Genomic DNA, 15,067 nt, shown 5'->3' on the forward strand with positions numbered 1-15,067 from the left:
AGGTGAAGAGCTGACTCATTGGAGAAGATGCTGATGCTGGGAAAGACAGAAGGCAGGAGGAGAAGGGGACGACAGAGGATGAGATGGTTGGATGGCATCACTGACTCAATGGACATGAGTTTGAGCAAGCTCCGGGAGATAGTGAAGGACAGGGAAGCCTGGCGTGCTGCAGTCCATGGGGTCGCAAAGAGTTGGACAGGACTTGGCAACTGAGCAACAACCACCACTTTGCCATCACTGCACCACTGAACCAGCGCAGTTCATCACTGACCGTTGGCGGCCGGTAACACGACCGAGAAGAGGGCAGCTGACACGCTGTGTTTCCTGCCAGCAAGAGGCCCCCACGACGAAGCGGTCTTGCCCAAAACAACTAAACCCAAACCCATGAAAGCACCAGAACTGACTGCCCATTTACAGAAAATACAGAGCACAGAGGAGCAGGCTAAACCTCACCATAGGGACAGAACTGGTAAAAGCTGGACTGTGAGAAATTTTACAGGATGAACAATCCAGTCTTTTTCAACAAATAAATTGCTAAATAATAATGATGATGATGATGAAATGAAAAAAAAGGTCCTGCCATTTAATCTACAGGGGGAACCTCTGAATGACAGCAGTCTCAGACACTAAAGGTATCCACCGGCACCGTGTGGGCCTGGGCCGAATCCTGCTTCAAACTATAGAGTAATAAAACAAGGAGAAAACCTTTACGCTATGGGTGAGAGGACTGAAACTTTATGCACCAGGTATTTCCTGATTTTAAGGAATTTTCGTTAAGTTTCATGCACATTAGTGGTATATTATGAGTATTTTCAGAACCCTTTTCTTTTAGATACACACACTGAATCTTTACACATGAAATTATATGGTTTTAGTATCCAGGATTTTTGATGTAGAGAATTTGCTGCAAATTATTATTGTGAAATGGAGGTCATTGAAGCTGGAGGTGTAGAACAAACCAGATTGACCATGAGTTGACCACAGTTGAAGCTGAGTGGTGGGTAAGTAGGTACATTGTACTACTCTATATTTATATATATATATTTATAGCATTTTCATCCAAAAAAGTGTGTTTAAATCTTACCTCCAGCCACAAGGAGGGGGAGGAAAGAAAGAGGGAGCTGACACCTCCAAAGTCCCCGCCGCCCACCAGGTGCCAGGCTAGGCAGTCACAGGCCTGAGTGGCACTTCCCAGGGGACTGGTAAAAAAGGCAAACGCCACACAGGTCTGACGGAGACCCCGGCTGGCCGCGGTCAGCCAAGTGTAAGAGGAACGGCAGTGTCGACGTGCTGGTAAAGAACGAGGGGCGCTGCATCCATCGTCAGGAGACAGGAGCGGGCGGGGCAGCTATGGGCAAGTGCGTCCTCCGTCTAGAGGAGGGGGTCTCTACTTAGCACCAGCCTTGACTTTGACTCCAGGTAGCCGCCATGCAGAATGTGGGGCCTAGGGCGGCCAGATCTTTGGATTTTCCAAGGAAAGCCGGAAATCTGTATTTTTATGTGCAATCTCCTGGTTTTTAAACGTTGGCATCTAATCCAAATATTTTTTTAAACACTGCGTGGGCCAAACAAAATATGTGCAGGCTCAATCCGGCCCATGGAGCACCAGTGGGCCATCCCCGTGCCAAGCCCCGAAGAGACCACAACTCAGTCCAGCTGTGAGACGTGGAAAGGGCGCATTCATCAACATTGGGTCAATCCTTTTTTAGGCTTCCAATAAAGCTGAGCATTCAAAAGACACCATCCACTTCCAGAAATCTATAAGAACCGGCTGCGGAACATTTCAAAGGCGTTCCCCACGTAGTCGGCTTATGCAACAGAACCTCCACTCTGCCCAGGGTTTTGGAAACTTAACAACGAGGGAGCGGCCTTTCAACTTTCCCGGGATGGTGGAACTAACGGGCTTCAGATGAAACCCATTTGTTGGTCTGCAGCATGCCTGGGACTTAAGTCCAAACCGCCTGCAACAGACAATCTCGTCATAAAATCGGGTCGGGGTACTTGGTGCTCGTTGTAAAATGACTGCGGCACACACTGTTTCGCTTGCCTGGCTGGAGATCTGATTTCATGGCAGCTGAAAGGGATGCCGCCGATGTCATCCTGCCGCCAGGAAGGGGCAGGGCTGGATCTGAGGACCTGCCCAGACTCCCTCTTCACACTCCACCCTCAGGGTGCCTTGACTTCCCCTCGAGAGAGAGACACTTGACATCGTGGATGAGCAAAACAGGCTCCAGCTCTGCCTTTACAGTCCCAGACTCAGCTAACCAGATCCCAGGGTCAATAACAAATTAAAGAGGTGTCAGGAATGTGGTGGAGAAGAGCCAGAGAGATGGTTTCATCATTTCCCAAGAACAAAGCCTTTCTCTTTTTGTTTTTGGAAAGGAATGAAAAGTAAAAGAAAAATGGCGCTAAAATAAAAGTTGAGTCGGTCCACAGCAAGAAAAGAGAGTCCAGAACTAGGTTTGGGGATGAGAAAAGACAAAATGCACCCAAATCTCAACTCTGTGGAATTGAACAAAACCAGGGCTATTTCATTAAAGAAGGGTGACTTTTTTTTTTCTATGAAAATAAACTTTACTATTTATCTGAAATGGCTCTATGGATACAGGAGAAGGTAGGGAGTACAAAGTAGAAATTTAGTATTAAAATAAAGATTTGAGGGACTGTCCCCCTCCCATATAGTTCATAGCCTCAAATAACTAAATCACTTTTCAAGTTCTGACTTTGCTAGAGACAAATGAATTACAGCTCAAGCTGATACTGGGGAGTTCTGTGTTTTTTTAAGACAGACACGCGTTCTGGATGATCTTAGATGATGGCCTGGGATGAGGCAAGATCCATCACAAGTACAGTCCTGCATGGAATGATGTTACAGTAATCACCCAGTTGCTCATAATCCTGAAACAAGCCACGTCTCCAGCCTGCCCGGCACTTACACCAAGGGAGGAAGTGAGCCTTAGCAATTTCTGCAGGCTGTGCCAGTACGAATGAAAGTCTAGAAGAGCCTTGGAAAAAAGGTCTGGATGCTCACCTCCTCGTATATCTTGCTTAACTGATCACCTTATTCCTTCACCAGGATGCTCACCTGTTACCACCAGACCATAACCTCATTTTGAAGGTGGCAACTGAACGCAGCACAGTTAAAACTGGGGGTCTTGGTGGCTGACTGGGGGGCCCTCGGATGACACCAAGTAATATCCTTGGTCCTCTTTCTGGGGCCTGGTCTGCTCTTTGTGGGTCAGAGGCTGCTCTGGAATGTGGGCTGAGTGGACAGCAAGTCTGAGAATGGACTTTCTTGTGGTTTGGTAGCATCTGACCTCAAAATGCAAGAGCACATTCCTTTGAAAACATCTGCTTTGCAGAATCTCAAAAAGATGGCTGAGCACTTCTGGGTCTGGAGTCAGCTGGAAGGTGGCCTCTTAAATTTTCATAAGCCAGCAATGCAAAGTAGGCGTGATTTGGGATGAAAGGACAGCCAAGAGCCACAGCTAGAAGCTAGAGGTTCTCAGAAGGTGAGAAAACACCAGGAGGGGTGAAATCACGGTGCCCCTGGGACAGAAGCCTCTCCTGGGGGAGAGGGAGGCAGGCCTGCCACCGGCTCAGGGATCGTCAACCACGAGTTCTCACAAACTGTGGGCTTGTCTCTCTGTTAATGTTGTTCAGACCCTAAGTCGTGTCCAACTCTCTGCGACCCCATGGACTACAGCACACCAGGCTTCCCTGTCTGTCACTATCTCCCGGAGCTTGCTCAAACCGTGCCATTGAGTCAGTGATGCCACGCAGCCATCTCCTCCTCTGTAACCCTATCCTCCTCCTGCCTTCAACATTTCCCAGCATCGGAGTCTTTTTTAAAGAGTTGGCTCTTTGCATCAGTAGCCAAAGTACTGGAGCTTCAGGGTTGAATATTCATTGGAAGGACTTCTCTCTAGGCAAGCAGTTTTCTGGACTTGGGCCCTCTCCAGTGAGACTCTGGATTCCCTCTGCTGAATTCACAAGTAGCCCAGCCGGGTGACCAGGGCCCAGGCCGAGAGTCAGCCCCGGGGCTCTTCTCCAGAGCCAGCCCTGCCCCTCCTGCTGCGTCCGTCCTCGCCCAGTCGGGCGGCTAGCACAGAACAGTCACGTGGGGGCTTATAAACAACAAATATCTGTTTCTCACAGTTCCAGAGGTAGAGAAGTCCAAGATCAAAGTGCCGGCTGATACAGCCTACCTCCTCCAAGATGACAGCTTTCTCGTCCCCGCCTCACACGGTGCAAGGGAACTAGAGGTCTCTTCTCTAAGGGCAGCGACCCCAGTCATGGGGCTCCATCCTCGAGACCTAAGCACTTCCCAAAGGGCCCATGGCCTAAAGCCATCACACTGGGGGATACGCTTCAACCTATAAACTGAGGGGCACGCAAACGTGGAGCCACAGCAACGGCCCAGAATCCATGGCGCTGGTGGCAGAAAAGAACACGAGCCACTGGGCGCCCCGCGCACACACGGGGGCCACAGCGCTGTCCTTAGAGGGATGCTCCCATTTCCAGGCAGTCACGCGCAGAGTCGGGGCCACTGTCATCAGCCTGAGGTCACAAAGGAGGGAAGCGCTGAGGCCAGCCTGAAAGCCAGGGAGACAGTTCCAGAAGCTCTGTAACCAGCAGGCCCCGAGTCAAAGCTGAACCCTCGGGGCAGACATCCCATTCTTGAGGGCGGACCCCGACCTGCCCACCCGTTCCCTGCGGGACGGTGTGTGAGCTCTGCTTGCAATAGCGAGACACTCACCCCCGACTGCGGGGGCCTGTGGGCAGGTTTCGCTCCCTTTGGTAGAACCAACGGGGAAGAGAAGAAGACACATCTGCATGTGTTCACGATTACAAGCGGAAACCACGGCATGCATTCCCAATCGGGATGATACATCCCCAAGGCGGAGGATGATCTTCCATCACAACGGTCTGTGGCCCGGCAAAGGGCCTGGAACAAAACAGGTATTGCGATTGACAGTTCATGGGGGTGGTGATTAGGAAAATAATTATTTTAAAAGGGGCCTAAGTGGAAAGGATGGCATTAATGATTTAAAAAAAAAATAAGAAACACTACTCTAGAAGGCTTGAGAAAACCGGTGTCAAGGAGCAGGGCAAAAATGGAAGAAGACTTCACTGGATATCTTTTTGTATCTTTTTTCAAGCATGTGGACATACTGCCTTTATAAAATACAGATGTCTTTTAATGAACTTTAAAAAAGACGGCGGACCGAAGCCTTCAGCAGAAGCCTGGACTCCGTTGTTGCCCACAAAAGGTGTGTGAGTTCAACCTGGCACCGGTGCTTGCTGGGGCCCTGCCAGCCCCAGGCTACACCACCAAAGGGCCCACAGCCCCAGATCACACTCTCCGAGGCGCCATCAGCCAGGCAACCACTCTGCTCAGCTGTCATCGGAGCAGAGAATCCCTGCATGTCAGCCTCCCTCAGCGCCGCCGCCCCCAGGGACGCTGCCCGGAAGCCCAGCCCTCCTGGGCCAACGCGGCGGCCGGACACGCGGTCGCCTTCAGCAGCGGGCGGGCTGTGGCAAGGACAGCCTTGCCGTGGGCTCTGAGCAGCCACAGTGGAAGCCCCCCGACCTGCCGGACAAAGCTGTGCCAGGCACGTGCGCTTCCCCACTTCCTGCACGCTGGAGGGCGCGCCTGTCTGTCCGTCCACCCTTCCCTGGCCTGGTTCTCAGGCTCTGGCACATTGAGCCTCTGGGTAGAAGGCTGGGACCCTCTGCCAACGGCACAACCAGGAAAACTTGGGCCTGACGTTCGTGCTCCACCAGGCCTGCAGAGCAGGGGGCACGGGAACGGGGACTTCCCCACTGGCCCTCGGCCCAGGGCATCGGCCCCTTGTGCAGGAAGATGTCCCGCGGCCCCCGAAAGCCGCTTGGGAAGGAAACCTTGGACCCGTGCGCTAGGGCTCTGTACCCCCTACTCCACGTGGAAGAGACAGGGCCTAAGGTCACAAGGGTTCATCACCAAAGACCAGAATAGCCGATTTTTATTCTCTTACGCAGACGTATGGTAAAAATGTTGAACCCTGTCCTCCAAGAAGTCAATTAAATTCACAAACAGAAAGAGCGGCTAACATTTATCGGGGAGTACTTTGGGCCAAGCCCTGTTCCTAAGATATGACGCACCTTAACTCAATACACTCTCACTACCGCCTTATAAGGGAGGAGCTGGGATCATGCCCATTCCGTGGATGGGGAAACTGAGGCACAGCAAAGCTAGTTGCTTGCCCAAGGTCACAAGTAAGTACGAAGCCTACTATTCAAAGCTCCATTCAATGTGTCTTACAGAGATGGCAAGTAAGTCCTGAGAACCAGGAACAAGGGAAGGTGAAGATTCAAAAAAGGCCAAATGGAGGTCAGAGCGCTGCGGGCAGACTCCTGTCCCGCAGACATTTCGTGTGGCCGGCTGCACCTCTGGCTCTACTGCCTGGCAGCCCCAGGCAAGCACCTCCACGGAGAATCACGCAAGATGTGGCCAGCTCCTTCCCATGCACCCATGCGGTGCCCAAGTTTCAAGAAAAAGCTCCTGGGGGCTGCCTTGCCGCCATGGGCCAGTTTGGGGCTCACTCTACCCTGTCCAGCTCTCTCCCGGGGCAGGAAGAGAGCAGGCACCAGGGAACTGAACCTGAGCTGTGTCTGGGCCCCAAGGTGAACAGTGCATGGACCCTCCACTTCTGGGGGCTGGAAGGGCAGCCACCGAGAGTCACAGATCAGTGCCTTCTCTGGGGCTTTTCCCTACCTTCTGTCCACGTGAAGGAGTCTCATAGAACAAAAAGGCATTAAAGTGACCAAAATAAAGGCCAGGCTGCAGAAGGCACCACAAGAAACCTAAAGGGAAGCAGGCTCTTAGGATGACCACTGTTACTATCATGGGAGCAAGAGATAACTGCTGAACGTCTTTTAGGAACCATATTTACAAGCGCAGACCTTAACGTGTGTTTGGCAACCTGAGTATCTGAGCGGGAGATGTAGTTTTCAGGGGGAGAAAACAGAGTCCCACAGAGTTTAAGTACCTGGTCCAAGCAGGGGTCAGAGCTGCTATACCCACATAGCCTGCTGCCCCTGGGTCTGCAGTCCCCCGTAACTGGGCCTCTTCATCAGAAATGAGAGCTGGCCCCAGAGTCAGAAGATGCAAAGTGAACGACCCTTCAAACTGCTCCACCCTGCACTGTGGTGGGCATCGCAACTGGTACGACCACTTTGGAAAACCATCTGGCAAGGGCTTCACTCCTGACCCTCTGTGTGGAGGGCAAAAGAAGAGTTCGAGAGTGTTCACGCGGCTTCTCCGTAAAATGAGAAACAGCCCGGTCCTCTCCATCAACAGGAACATGGACTCAGAGGCTATAGAAAATTCCCTCCATGGACAACAGAGTGAATGAGCCTCAACTACCCCCAGGATTGCTGGATCTCAGCTGACGGAAGGGAGCCAGACACAGGGGAGCGTGGCTGCGTGACTTCTGTTTCTGCAAGAAGGCAAAACGAACTCTCAGGGTCGGAAGGCAGGGTCACGGCGCCTTTGTGGAGAAGGCGGAAGACTCCTTGTGGGGGGCTCCGGGCTCTAACCAGATCTGGTGTCCCGGTAGCCCGGGTGGTTTAACCACACGGCGGCCCACCTGGTAAAATTCAGCATACACCACTGATTTCCGAGTGTGTCTGTATTTCAATATGTAGAAATAATCAAACTTAATGTATTTTGAGAAATGATTTTTTGTTCCTACGAAGAAGAGAAAAGTAGATTCACAACCAGACAGACTGGTCTGTGCTCTTCTGACATCTATAAACACACACACACACACACTGTCTGCCATCCTTAAAAGCCACTGACAGAGGCTCTGGCCATCACTGAGACCTCATCCTTCTCCCTAAGATAAGGGGACGGAGGGTCTCCTTTGAGTCCAAGCCTCCCCACCGTCCCTGGCGTTCTTGTCTGTGGCAGCGCCTCGAGGCTGCCAGAGCAGGCTCGCCACCCTGCCCGTGGCAGGACAGCCTGAGGACCTGCAAACCCGCCGCTCTTTGGAGACCCCGCTTCCCGGAGCCTCTCCCGCCAGCCCGCCCCCAGCATGCACACACACTGCCGCAGGCAGGTGCCCTGGGGGTGAGCGTGCAGCCGCCCCTCAGCTCTGGGCAGGGAGGGGGGTCAGAGCTCCCTGTAAACTCACCCCGTTCTGGCAGTTCTAGTTCCGTCTCAAACCACCGCACTACGGAGAGGACGTGCAAGGCAGCATTTTGTAAAACGTGCCCCGCCCCGCCCCTGCACACTCCCCCCACAACCCTTGCCACGGGGCTCACTGCTTTTGTATCGGGGTTTGTCTGAAAGGAAGCAAACCCCTTGTTTTCCATCTCTCGCCTCCCTACTGCCCACTGTCCAAAGGCAGCCAGTGACGTCTTCTAAAGGGAAATCAGTTCACAGCGCCCTCTGGATGAAAACCCACACCTCTGAGCTCACAGCCTCCGCCTGCGGCCTCCGTTCCCTGAAACAGCCTCCCTCAGACGTTCCCTGGAGCCCACCTCTCAGGGCCAGCACCGCCCCCAGCCGGCCACACTCTGGCTCCTGGCCTTGCGTGCGCTCCCTCGTGGCTTTCTACCGCCGTCCGCAAGACAGTTGCCTGTTACCTTCTGAGCTAACGTCTGCCTCCTTTACCCAGAAAACACCCCACGAGAGCAGGGACTTTTTTGACTTGTCACTAGCGTGCCCCTGAGTCCCAGGACTGTGCCTGCTACAGAGAAAGAAAGAAAGTGAGGTCACTCATTCGTGTCTGACTCTTGCGACCCCATAGACTGCAGCCTGCCAGGCTCCTCTATCCATGGGATTTTCCAGGCAAGAGTACTGGAGTGGGCTGCCATTTCCTTCTCCAGGGGATCTTCCTGACCCAGGGATAGAACCCGCATCTCCCGCATTGCAGGCAGACTCTTGACTATCTGAGCCAGCAGGGTACAGTGAAGGTGACCAGTTAAATCAGGATGGAGGAGAGGGGAGAGGAAGTCAGGAGGAGAGGAGCCGGACGGGTAGGGGCAGGAAAGGAGGGAGGGAAGGATTTGCTCAGGGCTCAGATCAGGCTACTGTTTTGAGCTGAAGGTATTTCCCAGGTACAGCCTGGGGCTTTAGAGCAAGAAGCCAGTTACAGAAGGGGACAAGTGAGACAGAGAGAGGGAAAAAAAAAAACCCAACAGTGAATGTGTGTGCAAAGCATGCATTTCAGAACGGTGAAAGAAAGCCTGGGTCCAGACAGGCACACAGCAGAGGAGTGAGGATACGTTGGCCCTGGAATATCACTTATTTTGCTAACTCAGAAAGAGACTTTTGGAAAACGCCTCGAGTCCTTGGAGTGGAGAAAGCAGAAGCTGCGTTTTGGAGTTCCAAGGGAAAAAAGCGGGGGCCAAGACAGACAGCGTCTGAGTGCAGGAATGCGGTTTGGGGAGGAGAGCAGTGGGACCAGGTGGGACACAGACCAGACGCGCCGGGGTCGGGAGCCAAGGGCCGGGGCTTCCCGGGACCTCGCGAGGCGCTGCGGCCACTGCTACGGTGACGCGTCTGCATTTGGACCCGAGTCCTCCGTGGTGACCCCTTCCCTTTCCAGCTGCGGAACCTTCCATTGACCCTCAAAGCACATCAGCCCAGCTCTCACAAAACGATCGAGGAAAGTCAAGTCTGCCAAAATCCCAAGGCAGAGGAATGGCATCTGCGAAACAGCCCCCACCCCCGCCCCCAGGAGCACCTTCTGCTGGAGTTCGGGCAGCCAGAGTGTATTTTGTGGGGGGATCTCCACGGGGGAGTTGATCAAAGGGATGAAAAGGACCGAGCAGGCCTCCCAGACAGACTAGAGAGATGACCCCGGGATTTCCAGTTTACCGGTCAGGAAGAAACGTCAGGGAGCTGGCCGGTCTGAACCCCACCTTTACGAGGTCAATGGGGGAGCCTGAGAACGTTCTGTGAGTACACCGGCCAGAAGGCGTCTGCGAGAGGGGCGTCAAAGCCAGCAGTTGGCAGCCAATGCTGTAGCCCTCTTCCTGGCGGCTACCGCGGCGGGGCAGGCTGGGCTCAGCCCTGAGCACACGACGGCCACACGGGCGCCTTCCCGTTGAAGGGCCCGGGGCTGGGCAGGGCCCTGGGGACGCCACCAGTCAGGCAGAGCATCTCACCAGCGGTCACGGGGCTGCCTTCTGGGGCCACAGGGGTGGAGATCGTCCCCGGCCCTGTGTCCCGCTCTGGCCCCAGAAACGTGACGCCTGAATATGGCACACGGGACGGGGCAGGGTTGCCTCTGAACTCAGAGGCCTCCACGTTACTCTTCCCGAACGTCAGGGGACGGGGTCCCAGGCCCGCCGGGCTGTACACTCAACCCCAGCGGGAGCAGCACCCCTGGAGCTGTCCAGGTGATGGAGCAATTCTCTCTTGGCTTAGAAAATGAGAATGTCCACGAGGCCAGCAAAGGCTCTGAGAAGCCCTGCAGTAAACAAGTGCCATAAAAACTTGGTTTTATCAACTGCTTCTCCCCTTTTCCAGCCACGGAACCCTCGTTTCAGAGAATACCTCCTAAAATTCCAGGGAACTGGGCTTATGGTTTGTTGTTTAGTTGCTCAGTCGTGTCCGACTCCTTTGCAACCGCATGGACTGTACCCCGCCAGGCTCCTCTGTCCGTGGGATTTCCCAGGCAAGAATACTGGAGAGGGTTGCCATTTCCTTCTCCAGGGCATCTTCTGGGACCAGGGATTGAACCTGTGCCTCCTGCATTGGCAGGCGGATTCTTTATCACTGAGCCAACAGGGAAGCCTGGGCTTATGGAGACTGTACTTAAGAAAAGGCTCCACCCGGAGAAGCAGGTTCACTGTATTTGGTTCTCCAAGACAGCCCTAGAGCTGACTCGTGTTACTGACCCTCTGGGAGGCCATCCTCACCCTGACCTTGAACCTGCCTGTGTTCAGAAAGACACGCAGGAGGGCCCAAAGGATCTCCACGCTCAGCTGCTTCCCTCATAACACAAGCCTGCGTCTGGGGCAACAAGAGGTGCTCAGAGCTTACTCGTGACCGTGGGTCCTGATGCATGACAGAGAACCAGCGACCGACCCCCTTCTCTTTCCAAGATGCTCGCGCTGGTCTGTGTCGGGGGAGGACGGGCCGGGTGGGAGGGGCCGGCACACTTCCTGCTCCAGAGACCAAAGCAGCGCGGAAGGAGTCAGGGGAGGACAGCTCCAGCCCCTGCTCCGGCATCACTTATTCATGGAGCGCCTCTGCCTGACCCAGCCCCGAGCAGACGCGCGGAGCGCGGTCGGGTTACAGCCCACTTTGTCCATCTCGGACGGGAAGGCACTCCACACCAGTGCAGTTTCCTACACGATAGCCCCCTTGCAGCTAAGCGCGAACGCTTGACCTTCGCCATTTCGGGTATACATCGTTTAGAGAATGAATGGCGCCTGGGTCTCTCTTCTTAGAACAGCACAGTGCCCCTAAGTCAACCTGCGTTTGAAGGTTCAGGACCAGACAGCTCAGTGACTAACTCAGCAGTATTCTGAGGTCACCTTTGTAAGGCACTTGGGGCAGTCTGACTCTAAACTAAGAGGTTCTCAGAAATTTTGCTGGATACATTTCGGGAGAAGTTTTTGAAAGACAGTTTTACTAGAGAGGGGACGTGGAAACTACAAGGCATTGCAGATTGTAAAACTTTGCATAAAGTCAGTCAACAGTCTCTGAGTGAGCGTCCTGCACTCACTGTGTCTGACATCTAGCACCCGGTCTTTATGATAACTGTTGTGGCTATTTCGACGCTTTTTGCCTTACTTCCTATGCCTTGGCTGCATTCCCGAGAGTAAATTTTCCAGAATAACTGACATTTCAGGGTGTCTCAGATGCTGTTGCCACTCAAGGGCGAGCTGCAGATGCCAGCCAGTGGGATAGGCGTCCCTTCTCTCATGCAGAAATCCAAGCCACCCGTTTCCGTCCTTCCCCAGGGGACGGCCGCTCTGCCCACCCTGCCCTCTCTGCCCACCCTGCCCTCTCTGCCCCTGCAGTGGCACCTGGCTGGTCCTAGGTGAGTCTTGCCAACACAACTCGCTCTTCCTCGCTGCGATCAGAGACCAACGTCACCCACACTGCCACTCCCAACACGTCTGCCCCCTGGCTGGGCCCCTCCACCCCACTCGGGCACCTACAGACACATAAAGCTGCCTCTGCATCTGTCCTCTGGCCCCCCCAGCCCCTCAGCTGGGCTCACCACAGCGGAAGCTCGCTGCTTCCTCGCATCAATGCGCGGCTCTGTTCCATGGGCACGTGGTGGAGACCGCCTGCAGCCTGCCCACGAGCCCCCATTCATGCGCCCTTCCGAGGCAGCCACCCTTCAAGATCTCCGCTTCCCTCCGCCCCAGCCCCTCCCCTAAATACACAACAGAAGACTATATAGTGGGAGGTTTTTTTTTTTCTTCTTTCTCTCCAGGAATAAAAGCTTAGGTTTCCTTCCTTTCTGTTACCCTATTCTCGGTCTAAAATTAGCAGATGGAGAGAGAGTGGAAGCAGCTAAAGGACCCGGTTTGTGACCCGGGGCACACTCCTGGGGTCAGAAGTGCCCTCATTTGCTCTTTCTGTTGCCATGGTTGTGGGAGGGGGCAACTAAACCCCTAACGCCCACCCCAAACTCCCGCTGGGCAACAATTCACGCACAGACTTGGGTGAGGCCTCAAAGGTCACCTTATTCAACTCCCTTCATCTACAGAGGGGGACACGGAGGCCCCAGACAGGTAAAGGCGGCTACCCAGGCCACACAGTCAGCTCATGGGGCAGGGGTTGGCTACAGGGCACGGAGCTCACGCACAAGGAGGAAGACACGCCTCTTACCGTCATCCAAGTAGGTCTGGTCCAAGTTCTGCTCCTGTTTGATCGTCACGCCCGCGGGCAGCACGTCCTTGTGGTCAGCGACCGGGGGTCCGTTTTTGGCGGCTCTCGGGCCGGGCGCACTCTGCGGCTGGATGACGGTGGGGTAGGAGCCGGGGCTCAGCCTCTGGCCCTGACTGCCGGCGGGCGGGCCGGGCCTGGCAGGGCCAGGCGCGAAGTTCTCGCAGTAGACGATGTGCTGGAACTCCTGGTGGCTCCCGCAGCGCAGCGGCGGGTTGGTGGGCGAGTAGTGGATGACGGGCGAGGCCTGCGGGTTGGCCGCGCCCGAGTGCAGCAGCGCCGCGCCCTGGCCCTGCGCGCCGGCGTGCACCAGCACGGAGCGGTGGGCGTCCGCCAGCGCCAGCGGGGCGGCCATGAGGGCGGGCTGCTGGTAGCCCAGCAGCCCGGGGCTCAGGCTCTTGCCCCGCTGGTAGAGCACGGCCGCCGGGTTCTGCTGCTGGTAGCGCGCGTCGGGGGACGAGAGCCCCGAGCGGAACTGCTGGCAGGGCGCCATGGTGGCCACGAGGCAGGAGGGGGGATCGGCCACCATCGGGTGCTGCGCGTAGTAGGGCTGGCTCCCCAGGCCCCCGTGCGCGGGACTGCAGATCAGCGCGGGGTCGCACTCATCGGTGGGCTCCGTCTTGATGGCCGGGACTGCGAGAAGAGCACACGGGCGGACCGCTCTCAGCGCCACCAGCGCGGGGCACGGAGGGTGGGCGGGGGCGGGTGGGAGCACAGCCTCGGGAGGCCAGACGGGCGGGGCCCAAGACCTGGGCTCGGGCCAGAGGCTCCCCCTGAGCAACTGCCTTAGGTTAGAAATCTTACCTTGGATGGCCTTGAACTACAGGTCTTTCTCTTAGCGGCAGGTGGCTGGTGGGTTCCCACCAGCCCTGGGATGTGTGCTGTCTTTTCCCCCAAAGGGGAGAGCTCAGACAAGAGCCTGATGTAAAATTATGCCTCCGCCTCCTCTGTCTGCCCTGGCAGCTCCCATCCCTTCCCTGCCTGCCGTCCTTCACCACACTCAGCATCGTCTGAAATGTCTGTGCACTCCACGTGCTGTTATTATCTCAGTCCCCCACTAGAGGATTCTTGGGTCCTTTTTGTTCAATGCTGGGACCCCAGCACCCTGAATAGTTGTTAATGTTTAGTTGCTAAGTCGTGTCCGACTCTCTGGCGACCCCATGGGCTGCAGCCTGCCAGGCTACTCTGTCAATGGGATTCTCCAGGCGAGAATACTGCAGTGGGTTGCCATTTCCTTCTCCAGGGGACCTTCCCCGCCCAGGGATGGAAGCTGGGTCTTCTGGATCGCAGGCAGATTCTTTGCCGTCTGAGCCACCAGGGAGGCCAACCCTAAACAGGACCTGGCGCTGAGTGGGCAAAGGGATGAATGAGACGTGACTCTCGTTGCCCATCTGGGGATGGCGGTGCTCGGTGGGGATGAGGCCTCCTGGCCTGGTGATCCGCCCAGTAACTGTTTATCTGTCAAGTGGCCACCTACGGTGGGGTCCCTAAGGATCTGGATTTTACAGCATATTCACTTTCTGCCTCTATTATGGTCAGATCTACGATAGAGAGAGGAGTCAGCAACTTTGCCATCTTCCAGTAAACAAGCCTGCATGTGCCCCATTCTTATTCTGCCCTTGCAAAGCAAAATAGTAATAACAACAGCTAATATCATGGATGTACACGGTCCCAAGCACTTTACATGCATTTGATTTCTATAGCTCTCATAAGGAAGGTGCCACCTGACAGATGAGGAAGCTGAGGCTCAGAGAGGGTGAGTCACTTGCCCAAAGTCGCCCAGCAGATAACAGGCGTCCTCACCCGCACACAGGCAGTGCTGCCTCTTCATGCCCAAGGGGCCTCCAGAGAGAACTCCTTACCTGGGTGGTAGGTAAAGTGCTGAGGCTGGCTTCGTTTTCTTTTCCCGTTGATGACATAGAAGTTCACCTTCACTGAAGTCCGAATGTGCTTGTTGCGATACTCAGGAATCTCAACAAAAAGCATGTTCTGAAAGAAAGTTGTCAGTAATTTAACTGCAACCGCAAGTAAACTCCTGTCCAAGGTCCTAAGCACAGTGAGCCAGCCCATCTAAAAGGACTGGTGGGGAGGGATACATTGGGAGTGTGGGGTTAACAGATGCACAGTACTCTACATAAAACAGACAAATAGGATTTGCTCTATAGC

At 54.9% G+C, this 15,067-nt stretch overlaps 1 protein-coding gene across 3 annotated transcripts in view; it reads right to left on the minus strand.

The window, feature by feature from the left end:
* NFATC2 (nuclear factor of activated T cells 2) overlaps positions 1 to 15,067 on the minus strand; it is a 158,982-nt gene that overhangs the window by 32,792 nt on the left and 111,123 nt on the right. For all 3 annotated transcript variants that reach the window (XM_065922193.1, XM_065922191.1, XM_065922192.1), the window contains exons 8-9: positions 14,764 to 14,890; positions 12,845 to 13,534 (exon numbers count right to left, since the gene is read on the minus strand). In XM_065922193.1, the coding sequence (XP_065778265.1) occupies positions 12,845 to 13,534; positions 14,764 to 14,890 (817 nt within the window). The remainder of the gene's footprint in view (positions 1 to 12,844; positions 13,535 to 14,763; positions 14,891 to 15,067) is intronic.

The sequence above is a fragment of the Muntiacus reevesi genome, chromosome 2 (assembly GCF_963930625.1).
Source record: "Muntiacus reevesi chromosome 2, mMunRee1.1, whole genome shotgun sequence".
NCBI classification, from domain to species: Eukaryota; Metazoa; Chordata; class Mammalia; order Artiodactyla; family Cervidae; genus Muntiacus; species Muntiacus reevesi.